This window comes from Notolepis coatsorum (genome assembly GCF_963971535.1).
Source record: "Notolepis coatsorum genome assembly, chromosome: 17".
NCBI lineage: Eukaryota > Metazoa > Chordata > Actinopteri > Aulopiformes > Paralepididae > Notolepis > Notolepis coatsorum.
This window is the reverse complement of record NC_140181.1, coordinates 70043960-70071471: the sequence shown is the minus strand read 5'-3', so window position 1 is coordinate 70071471 and position 27512 is coordinate 70043960. Positions and strand designations below refer to the sequence as shown.

The 27512-nt window shown below is 41.1% G+C and overlaps 1 protein-coding gene across 1 annotated transcript; it reads left to right on the top strand.

Annotated features, from left to right (window-relative positions):
- The first annotated feature begins 1526 nt into the window (after positions 1-1526).
- On the top strand, positions 1527-25611 carry hypk (huntingtin interacting protein K). Its single transcript, XM_084333880.1, has 4 exons — positions 1527-1704; positions 18267-18322; positions 21305-21356; positions 25319-25611. The coding sequence occupies exons 1-4, from the start codon at positions 1543-1545 to the stop codon at positions 25412-25414; spliced, it is 366 nt and encodes a 121-aa protein (XP_084190006.1). The 5' UTR covers positions 1527-1542; the 3' UTR covers positions 25415-25611.
- Positions 25612-27512: the final 1901 nt, after the last annotated feature.

The window sequence follows — 27512 nt, the reverse complement described above, 5'->3', positions numbered from 1 at the left end:
TGTCATCTAACCTCTCAGACATGGATTAATATCCCAGACTGGGGGGGGGGGGGGGGGTGATTCTTCTTTGAAGCACTCTGGCAAGGTATCCAGGCATCTTGTCGTCTCTTTGACACCTTGACTATACCGTAGCATTGCAACCATCAGAAAGTCACATTACAACAGCAAAATATTGTACACACACACACACACACACACACACACACACACACACACACACACACACACACACACACAGAGACACCATCATTTATATCCCACTTCTGCTCTCACTAGTCTCCCGCTCTCACTAGCTAGCTACATTGGGCTGGCAGCTAACAATCTACAAGCTAACTAGCTAATGTTATCACTCTAGAAGTAGAGTTGCTAATAATTATAATTTATTTTCTTAATAATTACAATTTCATAATTTCTCTCCCACTTCTACTCTCACTAGCTAGCTACATTGGGCTGGCTATATTAGCTAACAATCTAAAAGCTAATGTTAATATTATCACTCTAGAAGTAGAGTTGCCACCTTTCATGTAAAAAAATATTGGACAGTCAATCTCTTCCCACAGCCAGAACAATAGATCAACTTACCCAAAATTGTCTTTGCTGAATAACTGACATGTGACATGAAACAGGGTTAGGGTTTTGGTTGGTTGGTGTGTGTAACCCGGTCAGCACTGCTTTATGTTGCACTGTGATACCCCGGTCCAACTGGGGGCGTAACATTGTTCACTTTTCATGTAATTAACTTCAGATAGTATAGCATTACATTACTTAAGTCTCAAATCTTGTTTAATATATTTTTTAAATATAAAAAAATAAGGGAGAAAAAAAAGAGAAGAAATATGTTCTATTTTCTCGATTTGAGGTACAGTGGAGAACTTTGGTCATAGCAGGGGTACTATTCTAGATAGAAAGGTCATCTTGGACTTAAATTGAAGCTTATAAATGTGGGCAGTTTTTATATCCATGTGAGGCAGCAACATGTATAATAAAATACTTGAAAATGATCACTTTTGATGACAATTTGTCAGGCGGACAGAATGTTTTTTGTCTTTTGGGGTATTCTGAGGGTGATATTTGACAATAGAAAGGTAGTAAGGCCCAGAGTATTATTCTGATACTTTTCCCCTATGTGTCAGGATACACCATGCAATGTTTCAGACTTATTTGACCATTTGTGCAGTTGCAGTACCCTCATATTTGCAATTACATAATTTCGCCAGAAGCTTTTCCCAAAAAGAGGGTTTTTTGGCCCCTGAGGCCAAACAGGGCTGATTTGGGGGTGGTCATTATCAACTCGTGATGGCCCAAGTTATGGGATAACTGGAAATAATAATGAAAAAAAGGTAGCAAAAAAACATCCTGAGGGGTGGACCTGGCTCCCGGCCTATATGTTTATGTTAAAATAAGAAAAGCCTATAATTTTAGAGAATAATAATGAATTATGAAAATAATTTCAGACAGGATATTGCGTACTGTGCTACATAATTTCCTTTCCGCCGGTTGGTAGCAACTAGTCTTTCTCTCTCTTTGTTCCGGAGAACTAACATGGCGGCAGAGGGCGATGTGGATTTGGACCTGGAAGCGGAGGAGAACTGCACCGGGAAACCGGCGGAGAAACCTCGGAAACATGATAGCGGAGCGGCGGACTTGGAGAGAGTCACCGACTATGCCGAGGAGAAGGAGATCTCTAGTTCCGACTTGGAAACGGTGGGCGCGAGACGGACTGACAGCAATGACTGATGTTAGCCAGTAGCGGCTGTTAGCTAGCAGTTCGCTAACTGTTGTTAAAGCTAGCTGTTAATTGTTGTTAAAGTTGTTGTTAAAGCTAGCTGTTATCTATCTTAACTGTTGCCCCAAGACATAGTCTGACCTGCCGTTAGCAGCACATTTCTTCCCCACCAAAGGTGTACTAGACTGCTCTGCTGTTGGGAAATAAACACTGTCTGAACCGGTCTGAACACATGGCCGTTTGTAGTATGATGGCTTATGTGTGGTCAGTCACGCGCCATGTGTTTCTGACGTGCTCCTGCTGTAGTAATAATATAATGTATATATATATTATAAATAAATTAAATCACTTTACCACTGAAGAGCTAGCTCAATGCTATAACAGGCACGGTTCGTGCTATTAATTCTAGGCGTGGTTCATGCTAACGTTAGCTGGTATACCCTAACCCAACCTATGAGGAGGGTAGCCCCTTCCGTGACTGCGATGTGCAAGCCAGGGGCTTTTGAATACGCAGTCACTCGCAGCTCCATAGTAGCCAGGCTAATTTGGACCACCAAGCACTGCTTAAAAGCTCGGTGGGTCCGAAATATATCGGATATAAATTTCAAAAGTACCCAGCGTTCAATTAGGGTTTCACACACGCATACGGCGGGGTTTGAAAGCTCGGAGTTGCTAATAAACATTTTAAATCATTTTTATAAAACGAGTGGTACTCACAGAGAGCGCAGTGATTGCTGGACGCACCAGACATGTCACAAAAGCAGTAGATTAGAAGAAGAAGCCATTTTGCCAAGGCTCGCTCTGTGAGTTTTATAAAAATGATTTAAAATGTTTATTAGCAACTCCGAGCTTTCAAACCCCGCCGTATGTGTGTGAAACCCTATTTGAACGCTGGGTACCTTATCTGATATATTTCGGACCCACCCCGAGCTTTTAAGCAGTGTTTGGTGGTCCAAATTAGCCTGGCTATGGAGCTGCGAGTGACTGCGTATTCAAAAGCCCCTGGCTTGCACATCGCAGTCACGGAAGGGGCTATGAGGAGGGCAAAACCGTGGAGATGTCACCAAAGATGTCACCAAAGATGTCACTCGTCATATCGAGTATGACACATGCGCAGTTAAAATTTCAATCAATCCAACACTCTACCAGAGCAATCTGGGCTTGCACCATACCACCATCTCCCATTGGATGACTGAGTGGTGATTTAGCCTACATTTATTAGCCTGGCCTATACTATGCTCAACCCAAGGCTAATATATTGGAGACTTAGTCACCAGTCAGCCATCCAATGGTAGATGAGGGTACGGTACATGCTCAGATTGCACTGGTGGAGCATTTGAATGGAAACGCAGACAAATTGTAACTGCATGTGTAGCCGGTGCAGTTAACAAAGTAGACCGTGAATGACTGTTGACGATGGCCGCAGGTAGCCCCTTTCCTGACTGTGATGCAAGCCTTGCTTCACGAAAGGGGCTAGGCCGCGGGAGATTTACCACAGCAGGTAATAGACCAGTTTTTTTTAAAGATAACACAAATATTTCATCTAGAAGCAGACGCAGAGGGTTACAATATATGCAGTGGAAAAGTACGTTCATGAGATACACATTTACCTTAGACCTCCATGGTGATGCAAGCATTAGCTATATATAACGTTAGCTAGCTACTCTCAAGCATTACTTACAGTTGACTTGAAGATTACAAGAACTATGACGATAATCCATGACTACTATTGCTGATACATTTTAGTGGAGAGGGGAGCTATATTCAAGTAGCAGCTAGTACGAGCAGTGTTCTCAAACGGTAGCCTATTTCTTTTCTCCCCTTCTCATTTCTGTTGAAACCATAGGGCACCAGGGTACTGTGCACACATCATTGGGCTCATGTACACTTTAGACATTTCTCGTGCATAAAATGAAGACACTGCCTCCTGTACAAGCAGTGGCATAAACCCAGAGGGAAGAAGCTAGCAGGCCAGCCTATAACCTCTGCTGTGGTGGCAAAAGTGATCCCCACCTACACTCCTAACAGGTAGTTTCAAAGCACAATAAAAACACAGATACATTTGGTAATAAAGGCAAAATGGTGCTCATTCACAGTTTATTGAAAAAAAAATTTGCACAGTCATGCAGTGTCAATCAGGTAATGGTATTCTTGGCTGAAAGTTAGACAGCATGCTCTAGGGCTGGGCGATATGGGAAAAAATCATATTGCGATAACGATATGATAATGTTATCATATTTCTCGATATCGATAATTATCGAATTGTTATAAGTATTAAATTTTTATTTTATTTTATTTTTTTAACAACATATGTATGTTTATTTTGCAGCAATTCTTTGTCATTGCCGCCATCTTTAGTGTTACATCCCCTCACACTCCAGTTCTCAGGCTGCAGATGGTTTAAAAGCTAAAGTAAACCGGCTTCTCTGCTGGCTGTGGCTCCAGGGGGCCTGTTACTGTTCCGCAACTGTAAGTTACTTCCTGGGTAGGCTTGATTGGCCCCGACAGGCACGTGACAGGCGCGGCCACGCCCCGCGGCAGCCTCAGGACGCGCATCGAGGCTGCTGAGAGCTGTCGCGCGGAGACAAACTCTAACCTTAACCAGCTCCTTAAAGGAAAACTCCAACATTTTGGGAAATTAGCTTATTTAACATCTTCCCTGGAGTTAGACAAGAAGATACATACCTTTTTTGTCTCTGTGCATGCATTAGGCTTAGGGAACAGTCGCTCCGTTAGCATAGCTTAGCTTCATCACTGGAAGTGAGTAGGGGCCGGAGCCTGGTGTTCCCACACAGTGTATAGTTTGATTGATTGATTGAAAAGTTTATTAACAGATTGCAGAATACACTCCAAATACAACTCCAAAACGTTCATGTAAACATGTTGTGACCTGTGTATTCACCACGTGGAGAAATAAAAAATTATTGAATTAGACAATTACGTTTTATAAGCAAATATACTTGCCCAACCACTACTGTATGAGCGCAGCCAGTGATTTCAACGTGACGGCGTGTTTGTTTACATTCTCATTCATTCAAAAGATCCGAACCGATTGAAGTTTATAGATACCATGACTTGAAATCCTCTTACCTTGACGATTAAAAGCCTCCCCAATTTAGAAAACAGTAATCCAATGGCTGGTATTGATAATATACTACTAACGCTCGGAGCTAACCAGCAACCGGACATTCAAGCAGATAACGAGAGCAATGACTTCCTTTCTGGGGGGTTTCAAAATAAAAGAGCGACGTCTATAGCAGTGGAAAGCGTTTATTTTGTACATTATCTAACGTTAACACGAACCTAAACTAACGTTACAACTAACCTAAAGTTAGTTTAGGTTCGTGTTAACGTTAGATAATGTACAAAATAAACGTTTTCCGCTGCTATAGACGTCGCTCTTTTATTTTGAAACCCCCCAGAAAGGAAGTCATTGCTCTCGTTATCTGCTTGAATGTCCGGTTGCTGGTTAGCTCCGAGCGTTAGTAGTATATTATCAATACCAGCCATTGGATTACTGTTTTCTAAATTGGGGAGGCTTTTAATCGTCAAGGTAAGAGGATTTCAAGTCATGGTATCTATAAACTTCAATCGGTTCGGATCTTTTGAATGAATGAGAATGTAAACAAACACGCCGTCACGTTGAAATCACTGGCTGCGCTCATACAGTAGTGGTTGGGCAAGTATATTTGCTTATAAAACGTAATTGTCTAATTCAATAATTTTTTATTTCTCCACGTGGTGAATACACGGGTCACAACATGTTTACATGAACGTTTTGGAGTTGTATTTGGAGTGTATTCTGCAATCTGTTAATAAACTTTTCAATCAATCAATCAAACTATACACTGTGTGGGAACGCCAGGCTCCGGCCCCTACTCACTTCCAGTGATGAAGCTAAGCTATGCTAACGGAGCGACTGTTCCCTAAGCCTAATGCATGCACAGAGACAAAAAAGGTATGTATCTTCTTGTCTAACTCCAGGGAAGATGTTAAATAAGCTAATTTCACAAAATGTTGGAGTTTTCCTTTAACAGCGCCTAAACTTAACCCTTTAACCTTAAGCAACTCCGAAACTATGCCTAACCTTAACCTTAACCATGCCTAACCTTAACCATAAGGCATAACCAACTCCGAAAGAATATTGCCATTCTCTCTAAGACAAACTCTAACCTTAACCAGCTCCTTAACAGCGCCTAAACTTAACCCTTTAACCTTAAGCAACTCCGAAACTATGCCTAACCTTAACCTTAACCATGCCTAACCTTAACCATAAGGCATAACCAACTCCGAAAGAATATTGCCATTCTCTAAGACAAACTCTAACCTTAACCAGCTCCTTAACAGCGCCTAAACTTAACCTTTCTAACCATAACCAACTCCGAAACAATGCCTAACCTTAACCAACTCCGAAACAATGCTTAAAGTTAACATGCCCGAACGAATGCACGTTAAAAAAAAAAAAATTGTCGGGGCCAATCAGGCCTACCCCGGAAGTAACTTACAGTTGCGGAACAGTAACAGGCCTCCAGGGGAGTTGAACAGTTCTGGCTCTGCTAGTTTATTTTCGATCTTTTGGCGCTTTTTTGGTGGACAAACCACCGCACATGTGCACCGTGACTGGAGTCTAGTTCTGCTAGCACACATAGCCTACTGTGTACAGACGGTTTCAAACTGTATTTTAAATTAGAAAGCTAACAAAATAAATGGACAAGAGAAAAATAAATCTCAATTTGGTCAGTATTGTCATTTGGACAAGCAAAGCCATTACTTTAAGTTGCAGGCAAGAAAGACAAGTCTGTCCACTGTCTCTGGTTTTAAAACTGCCCTGTTGCAGGTAAAAAAAAAAAAAAAAAAAAATCGATATTCGATATCGAGTTAAAATTAGTGCTGTCAGGCGATTAAAAAAATGTATAATTAATTACATGATTTGTAATTAATTAATCTAATTAATCACATTTTAATCGCATAACCATTTTATGCCTGATATTCTATAATCATATTTCAAATTGCATGTGTCCGGATGGCAGAATTCAGTACTGTATCTACAAAACCTTCTGTTTAATCATCTTCCATCTATTAATTTGCTTAGATTTTTCAGGTCTGGTCAATTTGAGCATAGTGTTATTCACAGTCAAAGATAAACATTTTTTTTATTGATATTCTCATTTGGTTCATTACAATTTACTCAAGCCTAGTAACAGACACATTATTTCTGACACTGGGAATACATTCCCTGAGACCCATTAGATGTCCCTAGAATCAGATACCAAGAACATGCAAATGGACCATATAAAAAAAAGTCTGTAATGTGTATTCTACGTTCTTATGGAATGAATGAGATAAAAAAAAATATATCAACACTTTGGCTGCCATGGGTTAAATTAATGATATACCATAGATTGCCAGCGCTATTTGTCTATGGAGAAAGTCCCCTTCTTTGCAGGGCTATAACTTTTTAAATTCTATTGCTACATTGCCATTATTAGGGCCCATTCAAAGTCCTATATGTATTGTTCATTGTGTAGCAACGTTAAACTTTTTCATTCACATATTCATAGTAAAGTATGGTCTAATGTATAAGTATGTTTTCATCTCTTTCTGCAGCTTTCTCCAGAACGTGATATATAGCCCCAAATGCATTATATTGATGATGAAATACAGTTTGATGGCAATCCGCGCGATATAAAAAATTCCAACTAGACGTACTTCTAGAAGTTACTACACGTCATCTGATGTTGACCGGATGGGCGAGGGGGCGTTTATAATTCCGTGGGCAGCGTTATACCAATCATCTAATGTGGGTCAAATGTTGATAATATCAGTTATTATCGAAGACGGTAACGTTACACGCTGAAACTCACCCCAGTGTCCGCGCGCCGTTGGGCGATCATCGTCGAGTAGAAATTTTATCATTATGGGATATATTATTACCCGGTCCATCTCCAGCTTGTATAATGGTATATACGTCCAAATCATGTTGTTTATCGAGTTATTGGCAATCGATCGTTATGTAGTGTGACGAGCTAGAGTGCCGGAACCTATCCAGAGTGGCCGGAAGCAATACGGACATATATCACAACCTCCACTGTGCTTCCTGTTAAGCGGTTGCGCGATCGGCCACCAGATGGCGCTCCTGAACCGCCAGAGAGCTCAGTGGGTCCTGCTGGTGGTTCTCAGGCCAGCGGAGGTACATTATGGATCAGATCGCAGATTTTTGAAATATTGATATAAAGACGACTTACAGCGTCCCCCGGCAACTTTAGCATCGCCAGCAAAGACGTTGTAAATCGTTTTTAGGCAGTCAAAGTGTTAAAAAAAAAAAAAAAAACTTTTTTGTAATTAATTTTGAGTTAATTTTCATAACGCGATAATTTGCTGTGTAATTAATTAATCTAATTAACGTGATAAACTGACAGCCCTAGTTAAAATATATCGCGATATTTATCGTTATCGTTATATCGCCCAGCCCTAGCATGCTCACAACATACCAGATCTGGTTGATGTTTGTCAACCTTATGTTAGGGATCCTCTCTGACACAATTTTAAATTTCTTTATCTTTGATATAGCACGTTCAACATGTGTCAGGCAGACATCTGTGTGTAGAGGGCATCTGCATTTTCCCTCTGACGAAGGTGGATGTTTATTTCAAGTCCAATTTCTTGTAGGTCATTTTTTATTAAAAATCCTTTATCTACCATAAACCCATCCCCTTCCTGCAGATAGCCATGTTTAAGCAGATTTTTCATTAGCTTAATAAAGTTGCTCTGCCTAACGAAATATTACAGAACCTCGTGGATTACATGCTATGAGGGATTTCAATGTGTTTGCAGACTTGTAGGTTGAGTAGCTTTGGAAGTTGGGGTTTGCATTTTTAACTGTACAGTCTAATATTGCCATCATTGTAGGAAATTCCTCTCTGTACTTTCCTGGCATTTGTGCCATTATTATGTCTATGAGGCCATGCGGATAGTTCCCCTAGAACTGTGAACATGTAGTCCACCCATGCATTGAACAAAGTACCAACTTTGTTCATCAATCATAAATCTAAATGCCAAATCTTTTAAATCATGATTTTGTCTCAGTTTCATAAGAACAGGCAAGAGCTGCACACGCAGGGGCATTGTGTTAATTTGCCAGCTATATGTCAATGGGACTGAAGTTTGCTGTGCTGTTTCACTGCTAGGTATACTAAACACAGTACATAGATAATTGAATTGATCATAAGTGAATCCAGTGGCATATTTGAAATAGGCTGGTACACTGCTGTTCTGCAAAACCTCTGGTGTTAATCTATTTGGTACTCAATTATGTCTCAGAACAGTATTTATACTCGTCAGTGATTCGATTTGTGCTTGTTGATTTCTCAATCGTTCATCTCGCTCCTCTTGTCCACCTTCCATTTGGGGGAGGCTGCTCCACAGGCCGGCAGAAGTGCTTTGAGGGGAAAAGACAGTTAGCAAACGTTAAGTTAACTAGCGTGGAAGAAAAGTCAGACAGAAAATTAATGACCGCAAAGTTGATGTTGATAACACTGTAGCTAGCTAGCTAGCTAGGATAACACCAGCTAGCTAGTAGGCTTGGGCGTTATAACTTTCTTCATACCGTTATACCTTGATTATATAATACCGCGGTGTACGGTATTGAACGGTATGACTTTCATTTTCATCAGCGGAGGGGGGGGGGGGGCAACCCGTGGCAACCCGTGTTACCAAGTAAACAAGTCGCGGAGATGGCCAGTTAGCCCGCAGCATCCGAGTGCTACTATCATTAGCTCTCAGAATGGAGCCACTAGCCAGAAGCCCGCAGCATCCTAGTAATACTAACGTTAACTAGAGCTGCCGCGGTATTGATGTTTTCCTTACCACACGGATTTGCAAAATATTTCCTACCGCCGCAATTATTACTGCATGCAAAAAAAACGTTTGAATGCATTTTTTTTTAAGTAGTAGTAGTAGTCTACTTTTTATAGCATATAGTCTGCCTCTAGTCTAAATGTCGATCTTTAGAGGATGACTTTGCAGCATGAATATTGTTTGGGATTCGGCAAGCACGCATTAGTTATTGAAAGTGAAACACGGATTCGAAGTTTCCCCTCTGGTCGTGCGCCGTTCACTCGGTGTCGCGGGCAGGGGTGGTTACCCCCCCGACCCTTTCTTATTATTATTACTATAAAGTTACTACTTTATAATAAAGGCATTCGTTTTGTGGCATTACCATTATATAGTTATACGTTCAATAACATCAGCGTATTTACCGGACCATCTCAGTTCCTTTCTTTGCTCAGAGCGTGCTGAGTTGTCCCATTCTGCGGTCTGTTAATAAAGTTTTCAATCAGACAAGTGTATAGAACGAAGGGCTTTTATTATAACATTAGTTGCAGACAGTAAAATCATTGTCTCGTTTAGTACTCCTGATGAGCGATGGTAGTCCACTCCGGCGGGGAGCTAAAGCTAACGTTATTAGCCGTATTGTGATGAGCTCTGATCAATGGCTGACATTCAGGATGTAAAAAACTGCAGGACGCTCCCAACGTGTGACGCGTCTCTCTTCTGACCAATCAGTGGTCTGCAATGTTTCACGTGACTTTTCTGGTACCCAATAGGGTCGCTTGGAACCTCGACAGAGGAGTTGGGTATATCTGCAGAGCCGAAAGCCCAACGAGAGGAGGGTACTTCATTATTATTATTATAAAAAACAGCGGTGATGCGGTATTCAGCCTACTCTGCGGTGGCCGTGATGTAACAGCGGTAATGCGGTAATCGCGGCAGCTCTAACGTTAACTCTCAGAATGGTAGCCAGGAGCCCCGCAACACCCTAGTACTAGTAACGTTAGTATTGTGTATTCAAAAACACACCGGACTGCGACGTAACGTTTTACCGTTTATTTGCTTGTTCCACCAGTCCACAACAACACACACTCGTTACCACAACGTTTTACGGTATTTTCACAGCACTGTCGCAACATTACCGTAAAGCGTGACCACCGCTGTGATACACATACACAACAGTTAGCTCTCAGAACAGCCAGTTAGCCCGCAGCACCAGGCAGCAACGGTAAGCGTGTCTCGACTCTCCCTCCTGTGTACTCCTCCTGTGTATAGAGAACCAGCTCTGCGGCTCGCTGCCTCGCTCCACTAGTGACTCGAGGACTGGTCTCGCCCTCTGCTGGCGCGTGTGTGCAGTGCACTACAACCAACCACTGTTAAAACAACGTTTCACTGTAATATAAACTGAAATGGATCTGTGATTTTGACGGTATTGATTTTCAATACCGTCGGTATCTCTAAATACCCCGGTATAACTTAATACCGCCATACCGCCCATGCCTACTAGCTAGCTAGCTTGCAGCTAACGTTAGCTAACTAATAGTTTGGTCTACGTTTCTAATACATGCCGTCAAATATTATGTCTTTATGAATTGACCTTAACTTTGAGCAAACATAAGTGTCCTTGGAAATGGTCTTCACATTCAGTTGTGTATGTGGTCGACGACACAGTAGAATCCACCGCTTGCATTTGCAGAGTTTTCTTTTGGGCTTTGGAAAAGGTACAAAATATACTCCTCCATCCAGTCTTTCAGGGTACCTGGTGTCCGAATTACAGGTACCACACGCACAGCGTTTCACCATCAGATATTGGCTAGATAATAAACATAGAAACTGAACTCTTCACAGTGGTTTCAATCACAGACGTTTGGTTTGATGCGCCCTACAAATGGCTTTTCTGTTGATGTCCGACTTTTCTGCCAGTGAGGATTTTTGCTGCGATATGATTGGACAAATTCTATTTGGGGCGTGGTTTAGCGACAGGTCTATTGGATGAAGTGGTTGAAATGAACAAAACAACAAAACAAGATCCTCTTAGGGGCGCTATCGCGCTACTGCAATGTGCCCTGTGGGCGAACGGATCAGTCTCTTTGTTTTCTTTCAATCGAGTTTTCAGTTAGCAGGATTCTGGATCTGCAGCCTGTAGCTTGGATTACGTTTCGAATCGCAGATTTCACCATGCAATAAGGGGATTTATCATCAGCCAATGGACATATCGATCTACCAGATGGCGATCGATAATGGGGAAATGCTCGGGGGGGATCCCACCGCCTCATGGTAAGATCTTTTTCACGTAAATTACAGCCCGATCAGAGCTTGCTATGATACTCAACCAGCCGACCAGCGTATGTGGCTACTTAGATGAACACGGTTATTGGTAATCAATAATCATAAACGACGTCGTCGTCCGTCCGTCCGTCCCCCCCCCCCCCCCTTTCATGCATGCATGCTTTGGGATCGTCCGGATCATATGCAGTTTGAGTTATTTCTGTAGCATCTGTAAAACGGAAATGCCATTGGATATAACGTTAGCAGCTATTAGCTCTATAACTAGCCTTCCAGAAAATATACTAGCCCAAATCCGCTATAAAGCTTATATTCACGGCGCTATAAAATGAGAACCTATTCTTTAAGCCATTTTGAAGGGACGGTTTATGCACTCAATTGACAATGAGAATGGACAGATAGCAATACTATAAAGTATAGATTTAGCTGTACAAAAAGCCACACGTTTGTTTACAAAAGCTGGCCCTCAACTAGGGGTGGACGGTATAAACGGTATGAATTTGCTCTACGGTATGGATTTTGACTATACCGTGCAACCGGTAGTGCAGCTCTAAAATAGCAATGACGTCATGTAACCACAGCGCGACTATTTCACTCGCATTTGCCCCTAAAAATAGATAGAATTAGTCATAGATAATAGATATGTGCGAACTGGAAAAAGTTATTTAGGAGGCTTCGCGCAGTGGGCGTGCCAGCCCCTACCGCACGCATGTAAACACGGGTCTAGTAGTCTAGTGGGACGGGACACGGGAGGACGGCGGCGTCTCCCTGAGCTAACGTTAGCTTAGCTACCGTTACAAAATGACCCAGTCAACTATTCACTTTTAGTTTAATACATGATGAGGCATTGTCTAACCGAACGGTATCTAGTCGGCCAGCTACCGATGGCTCCTGACATCAACAAACGCTCCACAAAGTCTAGTAGAGACGTGCATGCTACCTGTTAGCTCACGTTAGCGCAAGTTAGTTCACCGTTCAAAACGAAATGTCCCATTGAACTAAATAATTCACTGAGGCGTTGTATTAACGTTATATATCCGGCTAGCAGTAGCTACAGATAGCTCCTGATATCAATGTCTTATAACACTGATTCGATGCGTATTCGAGCTGAGGGCTTGCTGAGCACAGTTAAGTAACGTTATACCAATAGGGTCCAGGTGCAGCGCCGGAGAATCCTGGCCGTAGCTCTGCTCGAGGCTACTCGAGTATAGGTCCAGGTGCAGCTCCGGAGAATCCTGGCCGTAGCTGGAGGCTACTAGAGTACACACAGACAGTGGAGCTTGTTGCGTGGTGGCGATGTCTTGCAGATAATACAAGTACAAGTCTAATTATATAATATATATATTTTATAAAAAATTTAAAAAAATTATATAAAATAAAATAAAAATATTTTTTATCAAAAACGATGATACCGTGATATATACCGTTACCGTCTATGCTTCAAATTATACCGTGATATACATTTTAGACCATACCGTCCACCCCTACCCTCAACCATTATAATTAGACGGGCCCCAGTGGCCGCGAAAGTGTTAACACTTTCAGAGCCCTTGCTTAACCTTGTTAACCGGTTGAATGCCCACCATCCACTTCAATGTTAGCGTTAACGCCTAATCTATGTTTTAAATTATGGCTATGTGTCTAATCTGCCCTTCGCGTATCAATGACTCGTTTTACAGTCGACATTGTCGAAGCGGATTGTTTTATCGGTTAATTTTCGTTTTATAGCATTTTGAAAAGCCCTCGTTTTCAAGGATAAAGATTCCATGATAAAAGACGTTTACTGGAATATTCTAGAATACACAAACGTTGTAATTTTTCGGCCTATTTATGAATAGTTTTCAAATAAACGCTAGATTATTGATAGTATATGTAACTGAGGGGTACAATTCCCTGACTGTATTGATAAGTATGGTATCATTAAACCACTACCGCTTTATGTACTTTAATTACTGGCCATACAGTACACGATATATGAATATGATGAACACTTCCCACAATGAAATCGGTTCCACACAAAGGTATAATCAAGTATTTAATGGAGCAAAGGGTACATAATATACTTTACATTATTCTTTGAATACACTTGTAAGGCAAAGGAATGTGCGTAGGCAAATCAACAATGAATGTCCATTCTCTGGTTACGCAGGAGGTAATTATACAACCTGAATCTTAGGGAATTATATCTATGGTACACTAGTAATATAGCGGGAGATACTGGAAGGGTCCCCCTGGTTGTAAGCCAGCAGGGGTAGAAGATCTGTCGGTAGTAGAACGTCTGGTCAACGATGACTAAGGAGACTCCAGGTACAGGAGCCGGTGCAATAGCCTCTTGATCCACAGACGAATACAGCTGTTCTCCGTAGACTGTAGCTCCACAGTGAAGAAAGCTAGTCGGCCTCAGGCTCTCTGAGGCGCCGACTCGACTTGACTCCTCGCGGGGTAAATCCAACACGTGCAGGCGTCGGCGATTATCCGCTCCATAAATCACAGGACCAAAGCAAATATATTCCAGCCGCAAAGGGCTATGTAGTCGTCGGGTAGATTAATCCAGTGTACAGGTCCATACGGTTCTCGTCTAGGTCTCCTCGGGTAAAAGCGCCATGTGGTCAGGCCAGCCTGGATAAGAACTCTAGCTAATACGAGGAAGCGTTGGAGATGCTGGTCACTGTAGAACTTTAACCGCACGATACACTATACACAAATAGACTATTATTGACTTAATAGAAATATGTCGCACTCGACGGTATAGCGCCAAACTCTGACAATTCAGTTATTAATTCGCACGCGGGCTCAATGCTCTATTCTGGGGCCAAACAGGCCATACTTCACCGCACGTTGTATCGTGGGTGAGGCTTCAACTTATTGGTAACTCACTAAGGGGCTAAGGAGCTTCTATATTCACCTGCGCCGTATTTATACGCACGGTGAACAAACTAGTGCCAATCTCATTTCTGTCGCGTATCCCTGGGCAAGGCCGGGCATGTCCAGACACGTCTTGACGGTGACTTTGAACCTGACTCCGGAGGCCGGTCCCTGGCGCCGGTGGACCGCTGTCCAATAGGAGAATGAAATATTATGGTCTGGGCTAAAGGGATATTCTGTGTATATGTACAAGGAATATACAAGGGATATCAAACGATATACAAATACTATGCAATATATATCAATAAATAAATATATATATTCGGTTTAATCTGATCCTTTGTAACAGTATATGTATGCACGCTAGAGACGCAAGCTGAAAAATTGATTCTCTGATTTCCTCATCAGCGATCGCACACACACACACACACACAGGGCAAACGCTGAGATCTCAGTGAATACAACTCTGATTATCCCAAGACTGGTAAAATAGATTCCTTACCTCAGATCAGATGTTCTCCAAAAAGATCATTCCAATTCCTGATCGCCATTCCAAATATCGATCACGCTTATTGATTAAGTATTGGCTACTGTGAATATATATTCCAGGCTGATTCCCGTCCCGCGATGACTTCCATGTTGAGCAGACAGCTTGCCAGCTCAAGGAGCCAGCTGGCTCCGCCTCTACATATCTAAGCGACTGACCTGCAGTTACACAGGGATAGACGATAGGGGGTGCTTTTTTCCATTCTGAGCTGCTGGAGGAGCTGCTGTACCAACGGGAAACTCGGTTGATGAAATATGAAAACGGATTGCTAATAAACAAATAAAATGATATTTGTCGTTGTGGGCACTCAGTGGGGGCCTAATAAAACGAGATGTCGTCCGTGGCACTGAAAGTGTTAAAAGAAAAGAGTCAGGGGTGGGCTACTTAGCAGGGCTTACCAAGGATAAGTTGTTAAAGGGACAGTAGGCAATTAATTTATTCAGTGGATGCCTGAACACAGAATGACACCAGTATCACTGACTACCACGGCAAGCCTATAGAAAATTATTCTATTTAATAATAATAATTATAATAATTATCATAAATATATAATAATAATAATTATAATAAATTATTATTAAAAAAATTATAAATTAAAGTATAATTTTTTTTCTGTTGTACCGAAATCGTACCGAACCGTGACCCCAATACCGAGGTACGTACCGAACTGTGGCTTCTGTGTACCGATACACCCCTACTGTTAAGGGATTGCCCCGAGTGAGTCTCGAACCTCGGTCTCTCACACCGCGAGCGACATCGCAGACCACTATACCAAGAGGTGAATTCACTTCTTGGTAACGTGTCTGCATGCCTTTTTATGGGTGGATGATTTTACTTGCAGTACCGCTACGTGCCACAGTCACTTCACAACACTTGAAGTCCATCGTGACCGAGTGTGGATATACTCATCCCCCGGCACCACTGCAGCCGCTCTCGTACTGCCATCTCTGCGTTGTGTTAAAGTTCGACCCCTGTTAAGGGATTGCCCAGAGTGAGTCTCGAACCCCGGTCTCCCGCGCCGCGGGCGACATCGCAGACCACTATACCAAGAGGTGAATTCATGAATGTCTGCATGCCTTTTATGGGTGGTTGAGTTACTTCACAACACTTGAAGTCCATCGTGACTGTGGATTAGGCTTGGGCGGTATTACGGTATACCAGGATATTTCGAGATCCCGCCGGTATGATTCTCAATACCGTGATGTCACAGACTGCTATTACAGACACAGAGTTGATTGTAGTGCACATCACGCGCCAGCAGAGGGTTACCTGGCTAATCGTTCTCAGAGCTAACGTCTCTGCCTGGCTGGTTGCTGGCTAACTAACGTGGCTAATCGTTCTGAGAGCTAACGTCTCTGCCTGGCTGGTTGCTAGCTAACTAACGTGGCTAATCGTTCCGGGAGCTAACGTCTCTGCCTGGCTGGTTGCTGGCTAACTAACGTGGCTAATCGTTCTGAGAGCTAACGTCTCTGCCTGGCTGGTTGCTAGCTAACTAACGTGGCTAATCGTTCCGGGAGCTAACGTCTCTGCCTGGCTGGTTGCTGGCTAACTAACGTGGCTAATCGTTCTGAGAGCTAACGTCTCTGCCTGGCTGGTTGCTGGCTAACTAACGTGGCTAATCGTTCCGGGAGATAACATCGGTATCTGGCTGGTTGCTAACGTGGCTAATTGTTCCGGGAGCTAACGTCTCTGCCTGGCTGGTTGCTGGCTAACTAACGTGGCTAATCGTTCTGAGAGCTAACGTCGGTACCTGGCTGGCTAACTGGCTATCGTTCTGTGATTTGTTTACTTGGTAACACGGGTTGCTAAGGAATTTAGGTGCGAGGTTGAAGACGGTGCACTTTTAGGTTGAAAGAACGGCCCTAATGTCAACGTGTTTCAATATAAGCGTTATGTATGCCATGGTGATAACGAGTATATTGTTAGCTCCCCCCCCCGCTGATGAAAATGAGTCATACCGTATACCGGGGTATTATGTCAGCAGGGTATGACGGTATGAAAAAAAATTATACCGCCCAAGCCTACTGTGGATATACTCACGGACCTCCGTTACACGTGTGTGTCATACCCTAATCATATGACATGATGATGTATATATAAGTTCTTGGCTCAACCGCATAGTATGAGATTGGGAGAAAATACCATAGTCCAGAAAACAAATGCTCGCCATACAGGTGCAACTCGATGTCCTGAAATCTGAATGACTTTGTTGGCTTTGTCATTACAATACCTTGGGCGTACAGTTGCAATATTCACTTGATAATGTGTTAAAGGCAATGTTTATAATCCCAGCACTGTGCAAAATATTTTTTTGTTTTTCTTATTTTGGAGATCGATGTCATATTGTGACACTGAAATGAAAAGATATTTCATCAACAAATGGCTTGCCTGATATGTGGTGCGAAATTTGCGAACAACGAAAAACTTTATTTTATAGATTTTCCACAAATAAGGGAAGGACTCTAATAGAGCTGCATAGTTCAGGGTTTTATTTCAAAGTAGGTCTACAGATGCCAGTGTTTTTTCAAAGTAGACAACTTTTTATTTTATAAATGTTCCACAAATAAGGGAAGGACTCAAATATACCTGAATAGTTCAAGGTTTTATTTCAAAGTTGGTCTACAGACACCAGTGTTTTGTCTCCTCTTCTGTGTTTTATTAAAAAATTTGTCTACACAGCCAGTATTATTTCTCCTCTTCATAAGAGTTTGAGGTTTTCCTTTATTATAACAGGTAAAAACGGCAATAAAAAGTCCAAATCTTTCTTTTTGTTGTTTTATAATCCCATTAATGCAACAAACTGTGTGCTATAAGTATAAAGTATAATAAATCGCAAATTACTTTGGGTATGCAATTGTCAGGCTTTTTATGCTAAATGTAGGGTATGCTTGGGGATATATAAAACGTTATACACTGTTATCTTCTTTTGATAGTAAAGGTTGCTGACCCCTGAGCTAGGTTCATGCTATCTCTCTATGCTAGGCTAATGTTAGCATGTGTTTCCTGTTGCAGGCCATGTCAGTGATTGGCGATAGGAGGTCCAGAGAGCAGCGAGCCAAACAGGAGCGGTGAGTCGATGCTCAATAGCCCCATTACACAATCATACTGTTCATACTAACTAGGGATGCTCGATATTGGCTTTTTTACCGATACCGATATACCGATATTGTCCAACTCCAACTCTTAATTTCCGATACCGATATCAACCGATACCGATATATCCAGGGTTTCCCCCACCAAAAAACTGAATAATTTCAGGTAATTAACATTACATATGTCTTGTTGTGGAATTAACATAACATTATGCATACTTTTGACAATAAATAAAATCAGAATTTGTTCTTACTTGCTTGCCTGGGTAAATAAAAGTTATAGAAATGTAAAAAAAAAAATATATATATATTTTCAGATATCACATTTTAATGCCGATATCGGCCGATAATATCGGACATCCCTAATACTAACTAAACTAACCCATACTAATGATGGGTCATACTAATTGCAGGTCTTACTAACTAACCCATACTAATTACAGGTCTTACTAACTAACCCATACTAATTACAGGTCTTACTAACTAACACATACTAATTACAGGTCATATTATAAACTAACTCAAACTAATTACAGGTCATACTAACTAACCCATACTAACTAATCTATACTAATGACGGGTCATACTCATTACAGGTCATACTAGCTAACTCATACTAATTACAGGTCATACTAACTAACTCATACTAATGACGGGTCATACTAACTAACTCATACTATTAACCCATACTAATGACTGTTCATATTAACTATAACCCATACTGGTCATATTAACTAGCCCATACTAATGACTGGTAGTGGTCATATTAACTAGCCCATACTAATGACGGGTCATACTAACTAGCCCATACTAATGACTAGTCATTAATTAGCCTATACTAATGATTGGTCATACTAACTACTAGCCCATATTAATGACAGATCATACTAACTAGCCCATACTAATGACAGGTCATACTAACTAGCCCATACCAGTGTTGTAGTCGAGTCACTAAATCTCGAGTCTCCAGTGTTCGAGTCTGAGTCACCAAAGAGCCAGAGTCAAGTCCCCATTACCCTAGTCCGAGTCCAAGTCATCAAGGTTGAGTCCACTCTGGCAGTGAAAGAACTGACATACAAAAAAAAAAGTCTACATTGAACATAACGTCGCTGGCGGAAGAAAACCTTGTAACTCCAAAAACCCAACTTTTCAGGAGATGAGAAAAACGAACACAGATTTGAGGGTCAATAGAGTTACGAGGTTTAGACGGATGATCGGTTTAATATAGGGATGTCCCGATCCGATCACGTGATCGGCCCCGATCTTCAGAGGATCGGGATCGGGAAATCTTAAAAAAAAAACGTTTTTATTTATTTTATTCAACAAACATGACCATGTTCACGTCTCATATTGAGGCCTTAGTTTTAAATTACATATCAATTATTTATTGTCACACAGAGCAGAAGAATTTGCCAAAACAAATGCATTTCCTTTTATTTACACCGTCGCACGACAGTGACGTATGCCGAAAATAGCAGACCTCACAACATGTTGCTCCCGCAAGTAAACACGGGCATGTTATGTCCACCTGATGACTCGGAGCAGCTAGACAAAATGTCAGAAGTTTGGAAGCATTTTAAAATTGAAACCAAAGCCAGTCCAATATAGCCAGTTGCAATGTTTGCAAGGTGGACGTTCAACGTTATGTGACTAGAGCGAGCAAAGGAATGGGGGACGGCTGGTGCCAAATAGCTGTTTTGAATGCCTCGTTTGAATGAAGAAAGTTCAGCTGGATAACATTCGCTTTGTGAGGATTATTCGTCTGCGATTCATACCAAAATGGAGCAAATCATTACGTAAGTCGAACACTGTGAATGTATACTAAATGCGCAAACAGATTGAAACTTTGAATATTTCTCGTATGGTGAATGTAATGCGAGCCGCCGCGCTCGACTGGGGCTATATTATAGCGTCAATATATGAGCTACCTTGCAGCTAGCGTTACCTAACCATTAGCTAGTGCTGGCTTTAAAGTCAATGTTAGCTTGCTTGGTATCCAACGCTAGCTCGGCAGACGGTGAAGTGATGCTACTGTAATGTATAGCTACGTGCCTAGCTAGCGCTAGCTAAAAGAGCCCTCGCAGTGAATCTTTCATGACTCTGTAAGCTAACTAAGCTTGTGTCGTTCGCTAACAAGCTAACTGGCGTGAGGCACTTAGGCTAGGTAACATTAACTAGCTATTAATAAACCAGCTAACGTTAGCTAGCAATCTTTCTTTACCACAATATCATTTTATGTTCTTTACCTGTAACGTTATTTCACACTCCCGTTTTTTCATCAGTCTCTTGTTGTGAAACTGAACTACGATTTAAAATTATTCTAATCTAGTTGACGTGGTCATGATTTAAGAATGGTTTTTGTTGTTGTTGCTGCTGGGGATGTGAACGGAGGGGCTTGTCTCGCTTCGCCAGTTTCTGACAAATGCGTCAAATTGGTTACTAATGTGAAAGATCGGATCGTGAAAGATTGGTATCAGCAGATACTCAAAATCACATTATCGGGATTGGATCGGGAGCAAAAAAACGCGATCGGGACATCCCTAGTTTAATGCTTTCCCATTGTTTAAACTTTGTAAAACCACACACACATATGGAGGATGATCTACTGAGTTGATTTATAAAAAGAGAAAAATTCTTTAAAAAAAAAATGGAGTTACAAGGTTTTCTTCTGCCAGCGACGATAAGTGACAGCGGTCACCATTTAAAAGGGAGTTTACTTACTTTGTGACACAATAGCCAAACAAATGCACTAGCCATAAATATCTTAATGATTAGGGCCTATTACAAAATTATTATATAACTGTATTTATCAATTAACAAGTCTGAGTCCGAATGCAGTCAATGCTCGAGTCAGAGTCATCAGTGCTCAAGTCCGAGTCACGAGTCCTGAAAATTACTCCACGACTCGAGTACTACAACACTGGCCCATACCTATGACTGGTTTCTCTGTGGTTTCAGGGAGAAGGAGCTGGCTAAAGTTACCATCCGGAGAGAAGATGTTGAACTCATTGTAAGTTTCTCATCTTGACGTCTTCCTCATAAAGGTTGTGTTGACTTCATATATAGGGCTGTGATCACTACCTTCATTGTGTATTCATCTATTTGCTTCTATGGGTATACGCATAATTTTGTTCTAAACAAAGCGTTGTAAACTTAAAGGGATAGTTATAATTTATTTTCTTTTTTCTGATGTACCAATGCTGATGTTGATTCTCAACCCGAACTAGGGCTGACCTTCGAAGCTTTTTTTGGCAATCAAAGCTTCAGGGCCGAGCTTCGATTTTAATTTGAAGCTTCGGGAAAAAAAATATATATATATTAATTATAATATTTTCTTATTATTATTATTATTATTATTATTATTATTATTATTATTTTTTATCTTATGTTGTGGGACTTGTACAGCACTTTGGTAAAATGTGGTGTTTTTAAATGTGCTCTATAAATAAAGTGGATTGGATTAATTAATTAAGTAGCCCCTTTTGTGACTGACGCAGTCTGGGTGGCGCTGCCTGGGTGCAGTGGGGCTGCTCTCACAGCCAACGACATGACATTACATAATTATGTTGCAACCTTCGTCTATCAAGCAAACAATTATATTATATTTAATTTATAATTATATCAGACAATGCACCTACAAAAGCAGATGATTACAATTAAATTAGCCAACTTGGTAACACATTAGTCATAGCAGCATAGCCTTATTAATGTTTTGTGTGGCGTCGCCGTCGTGTACAACGATACTTACGCTTTTTAGGTGATTTGACAAAGTTGTTGTAGAGTTGTGATATGCCATTTTCTTCTGGCATATCTGGCACTCTGCTTTTTGGGCATTGTCTTTGCATATTTTAAAGTGTAACCACACGTCTGATGACTTCTTCGTCGACATGTCTGCTGCACATGTCCTTGTTGTTTTCAACACAGATAATCTCCACATGCTTGTTGTAGAGAGGTGGAGTCGAGGCGCCGCTTACTTTCGTTTCATTGGAATGGAGGAGCAAGATTTTGGAGGCAAAAAATATATATCTTTTATTTATTTGTATTTTTTTTTTATGTTCGAAGCTTGTGCCATCGAACGAAGCTTCGAAGTATTTAAAGGGGAACTATCTTATAAATGGCCTTTTTGAGTGTTTAGCATTGTTTCCTAGCTATGTGAACTTATATTAATATGATCTATGTCTCAAAATTCTCATATTGGCGCATTCTTCCAATTCTCCTCTCACAATATTCACCCTCACTGAACTGAGTCGTTTGAAAATGTGCCTATATGTGATGTCATATAGTCACTGCTGCATGTTAATGTTCAGGCGACGACGACGCTCCGCAGTGGTTTAGGAGCCCAGGCTCAAAACAGCTCGAAATCTTGAGGTAGAAAAATGCTGTTTTTGAGGACTTGATTAGAAATACAAAACAATGAATACAAAAAAATATATATATTACAGAGGTGTTCCATAGACTCTCAGGAATTGTGTAAAAGTGCCCAAATAGTGAAAGAAATAGTAAAATAGTTCCCCTTTAAGACAGCCCTAACACGAACCATGCTGTTTCTCATAATAGCTCCGGATAGTTAGCCACAAACTAATGCAAAGTCAATGAGGTTGAGCTCCTGTCTGTATGCCTGGCTGATATTTGTATCTCTTAGATAATACAGCTGCACAGTGCACACGTCAAGTATATTTAAGTTAGTAAAACCAATCCAATGTAGGTAAGATATGTTTCGTAATTGGAATAGCTCTGCATCAAGAAACAAATAGCCTGCATCGTAGCTTTCCCTTAACTCATTCAGAGCCACGCCCATATTAGGGCTAGCGTGCCAGTAAGGAAGTCAATGGGAGGACGAGGCCATTTGCGAATGCCTAAACTATATCTTAAATTATGGCTATGGGTCTAAAACACCCCTCTCTTATCAATGACTTGCTTGCAGTCAACATGTATGAAACTGATTGTTTTTTCATTGGTACATTTCCGTTTTATACCATTTTGAATAAGAGTATAGTTTTGGAGATGTCTAGTAATTCCAGAGAAATTCCGCGATAATAGCCCTTTACTGGAATACACAAAACACGTTGACATTTTTTGGCTATTTATGAATCGTTTTCAAATAAACGCTAGATTATCGATAGTATATGTGTGCTTATGCACGCTAGAGAAGCGGGCTGAAAAATCGATTATCCATGCCGTGGATATGGCTAACGTTACGCACACACACACACGCTGTGATGGCGGAGAAAAAAACATCTGATTAACCCAAGACTGGTAACATAGTCCTTACCTCACATCAGATGTTCTGCAAAAAGATTAATCCAATTCCTGATCGCCATTCCAAATATTGATCCAATGTTATAGCACCAAAACACATAATCGAAAGCTACTGCGAGCCTCCCCAGTGAATGTGGTAACGGATACTGCTTGCCCGAGAAGGGAAACCCCGGGAGCGGAGTTTTTTTTCTGATTCACAGTCCCACCCAATCCAATCCAATGATGTGCAATACCATCCGGGAGACGATAGGCGGCTGTATTTGCCCTTTTCGAGCTCAGACCCATTCCCAATGATAACGTCAGGCTGGATGGATGAAAAATGAATGGATATTGCTAATAAAAGAAATAACGATTAAAACCTGAGTTTTCTCAGGTCTTGGCACTCAACGCATGGCGAGTTAAAGGCCAACTTGCAGGTTGTATTTTTGTTCAATAAACAATGTGACTAGGCCAACGCTGACTTTCATGAAGTGGGGGATTTCCCCCCCCGAAATTTACCCAGTTTTAGCGTTTTTATCAAACATTTTGTTGACCAAACCACAACCTCACGCACATGCATATTTTAATCCATGGTTCATAGCGTGCGTGTGTCATCTTAATGATGACGTCGTCACATCAGGTGCAGGGCAGCGAGGGGCTCTGAGAGTCACAGGCAGGTAGTGGCAGGAAGCAGAGCCTTCTTGCTACTACTAGCCGAGGAGCTAGTCTCGAAACAAACACTATTGCTCCGTGATCATAGCCATTCATCTCTAAAGCTAACCACTATTTGTAAAAGCCACAACCACGTTACCATATTTGTAATAATGTAAATCATTGTGTCGTTGTACATATTGTGTATATAACGTTAGTAGCTAACGTAGCTTGGTAGCCAGCATTCTCGAAACGCCTAACAATGCCGGATTTAAAATGGTTCTCTCCTCTTTGTATACCTTTGTCCTCACAAGTATTCTGCCAGGGAACTTATGGACACGACAATAGTAGTAGTTATAAGGTGTTTGAGCTTGTAACGTTAACGTTAGTTAGCTAATAGCTATTGTGGTAGCCCGTTTCGTGATTGTGATGCACAGAGTGGGCTACTATTGTGCTATCAACATGCCGCGACGTGTAGCTTGCTAGCCGGCATGATGCGTGCAGTGCTTTGCCCCACAGGTCTGAGAAGAGGACCTGCACATTTTACTCGTTCCCCAAACTCCTCTACATGCCCCGATCTAAAATGGTTCACGACAGTAGCCATAATGCTAACGTTAGCCAGAGCCATATAGCCAGTAGTACTATGACCCGGACGGGCATAAGGCATAAGTTGCCTAAAGTGACGTCATGGCCTTGCTAGCGTCTGATAAGCTTTTAGATTTGTTCCGTGCATGTTATTCGTGCATGGACCTTTTTAACCCTTTCTGAGTGGCATTTACGGCGTCAAATGGAAAAAAATAAATAATGAAATTAGATACCAATGATGTAAACTACCCATAACTGAAGAGTAGGGTTTAACCTGCAAGTTGGCCTTTAACCCGACTAATCTCGTGGTTGGCACTGAATGGGTTAATGGTTTTAATAAATTTTTTAACAAAAAAGGACTGATCAGGCTTAATCTAGCTGATACCAATTAAAACATGCTGTGATAGGCTCAGTTACTGATCGATCCGAGTGGGTCATCCCTTGTTTCATCCTCTGCACCAGATGGTCTTTAATTAAATCTGCTTTGTTGCTTTCCAGATGGCAGAGATGGAGATCTCTCGGGGCGTGGCCGAGCGCAGTCTGAGGGAGCACATGGGCAACGTAGTGCAGGCTCTGGTCACCTTGACCAATTAAACCCACCGATACTGCTGAAGTCTCCACCTCCAACTGGACTCTGGTTGATTCTTTAACACAAACTGTTTTTATTATTATATATATATAAATATTGTTATTAATTGACACTTGGTTTGCTTACTTTTTGCTGGTATTTCAAAGTGTTGAATAAATTCCATTTTGTTCTATTAATAATGAAATAAAATGATTAATGATAATTTGAGTGTGTAAAGTCACATTATACAATGGCATGCAAATTCTCGATTCTGATTGGCTGAAACAGTCAAGTTACACATGGTTATTTCTTATAACCCACGCTCGTGGTCCCAGAACCCGCCCACAACCGAATTACAATCACTCCGCCGTTTGTGGTTTTAGAAATGAAAGCAAGATGGCGGACAATAATCTTTACGAATGGATATGTTGAAAGCGTCATAACAACTAAATCAAAAACGATTCTGTCACGGCGAATGTGTTAGTTTCTTACTCAATGTTGGATTATGTAATTGGTGAGTCATGAGTAATTGTGGAACAAAATATAAATCGCGGGAAGTCTGCCATTCGTCAAAAGGACATTCATTTCACTGTTAATAAAATGTTCAAGCAATCAATCAAACCAATAACACATGCGCACACGGAGATGCGCTGTTGTAAGTGAGCGTGGGTTATTGAATTGATTGATTGATTGAAATTTTTATTAATGTCCGCCTTGTTTCAAACTGGTTAAGAACTTCATTCTTAGATGCTTCTATAGAAAGTAGGTAGTAGTTTCTTTTTGAACTATCTCCCTGCTCTAAAGAAACTCTAAGCATAACCGACTTCGAAAGAGGGCCTAAGCCTAACCAGTTTGAATAAAATGTTCAGCTTAGGCCCTCTTTCGAAGTCGGTTATGCTTAGAGTTTTATCTTTAGAGCAGGGCGATAGACCACCAGCCCTGATTCCAAACTCTAAGCATAACCGACTTCGAAAGAGGGCGACTTCGAAAGAGGGCCTAAGCCTAACCAGTTTGAAACAAGGCGGACATTAATAGAATTTTCAATCAATCAATTCAATAACCCACGCTCACTTAAAACAGCGCACCTCCCAGCTGCTTCTATAGAAAGTAGGTTATAATTTTTTTGCCTCCTATAGGGCAAAGAATTTTTAATTTTTTTTAACCTACTTTCTATAGAAACATCTAAGAATGAGCTTCTAAGAATGATTCTTAACAGTTCTTAACCAGTTCGAAACAAGGCGGACATTAATACAATTTTCAATCAAACCAATAACACACGGTCAATTCATTCTTCCCTTGAAACGGCGCACCTACAAGCTGCTTCCACACGGAGGCAACTTCTCTCTTTTTTTTTTTTTATAACTTTTTCTGTGTACGGTTTTGTCAATAAATCTTCAATTAATGTGTTTATTGTATAGCAATAAGTTTGGATGAATCCGGCCATTGTATAAAAGCATTACATCACACGACAGAGTGTTATAGAAATTAGATCACGCCTATGGGGGTCTAACGACCCTCGGCTGCGCCTCGGGCCTAACAACCACCCATAGGCGTGATCTAATTTCTATAACCCACTCTGTCTCGTGATGTAATGCTTAAAGGAAAACGCCAACATTTTGGGAAATTAGCTTATTTGCCATCTTCCCTGGAGTTAGACAAGAAGATGCATACCCTTTTCTTCTCTGTGCGTGCAGTAGGCTTAGGGCAGGGGTTCCCAAACTTTTCAGGCCAGGACCCAGAAAATAAGGCGTCAGAGAGCCGCGGCCCAATGCACATCGTCTGTTTTTTTTTTTTTTTTTGCCAGGCGACCGATTTTTTAAGTTAGTTCAAGTTAGTTATTCATTTATATGTGCTATTTATGAGAGGACTAACTTGTTGCAAAATAATAATGATAATAATAATAATAATAGCCTCATTAAAATACTATTGTTGCTTCGGTTGTTTTCAGCGTTTTATGTGCATAATCTGTTATTTAGTTTGAAATGTTCGTTGAAATAAGTAGATTTTTCGTTTTTGTTTATTTATTAAGTTAATATAAAACCATATAGTCACATTTTAGAATACAATAGAATAGAATTTTAGAATACAACTAGAAACACTGTCCTGGCCTGCTTCTAAGTTCAG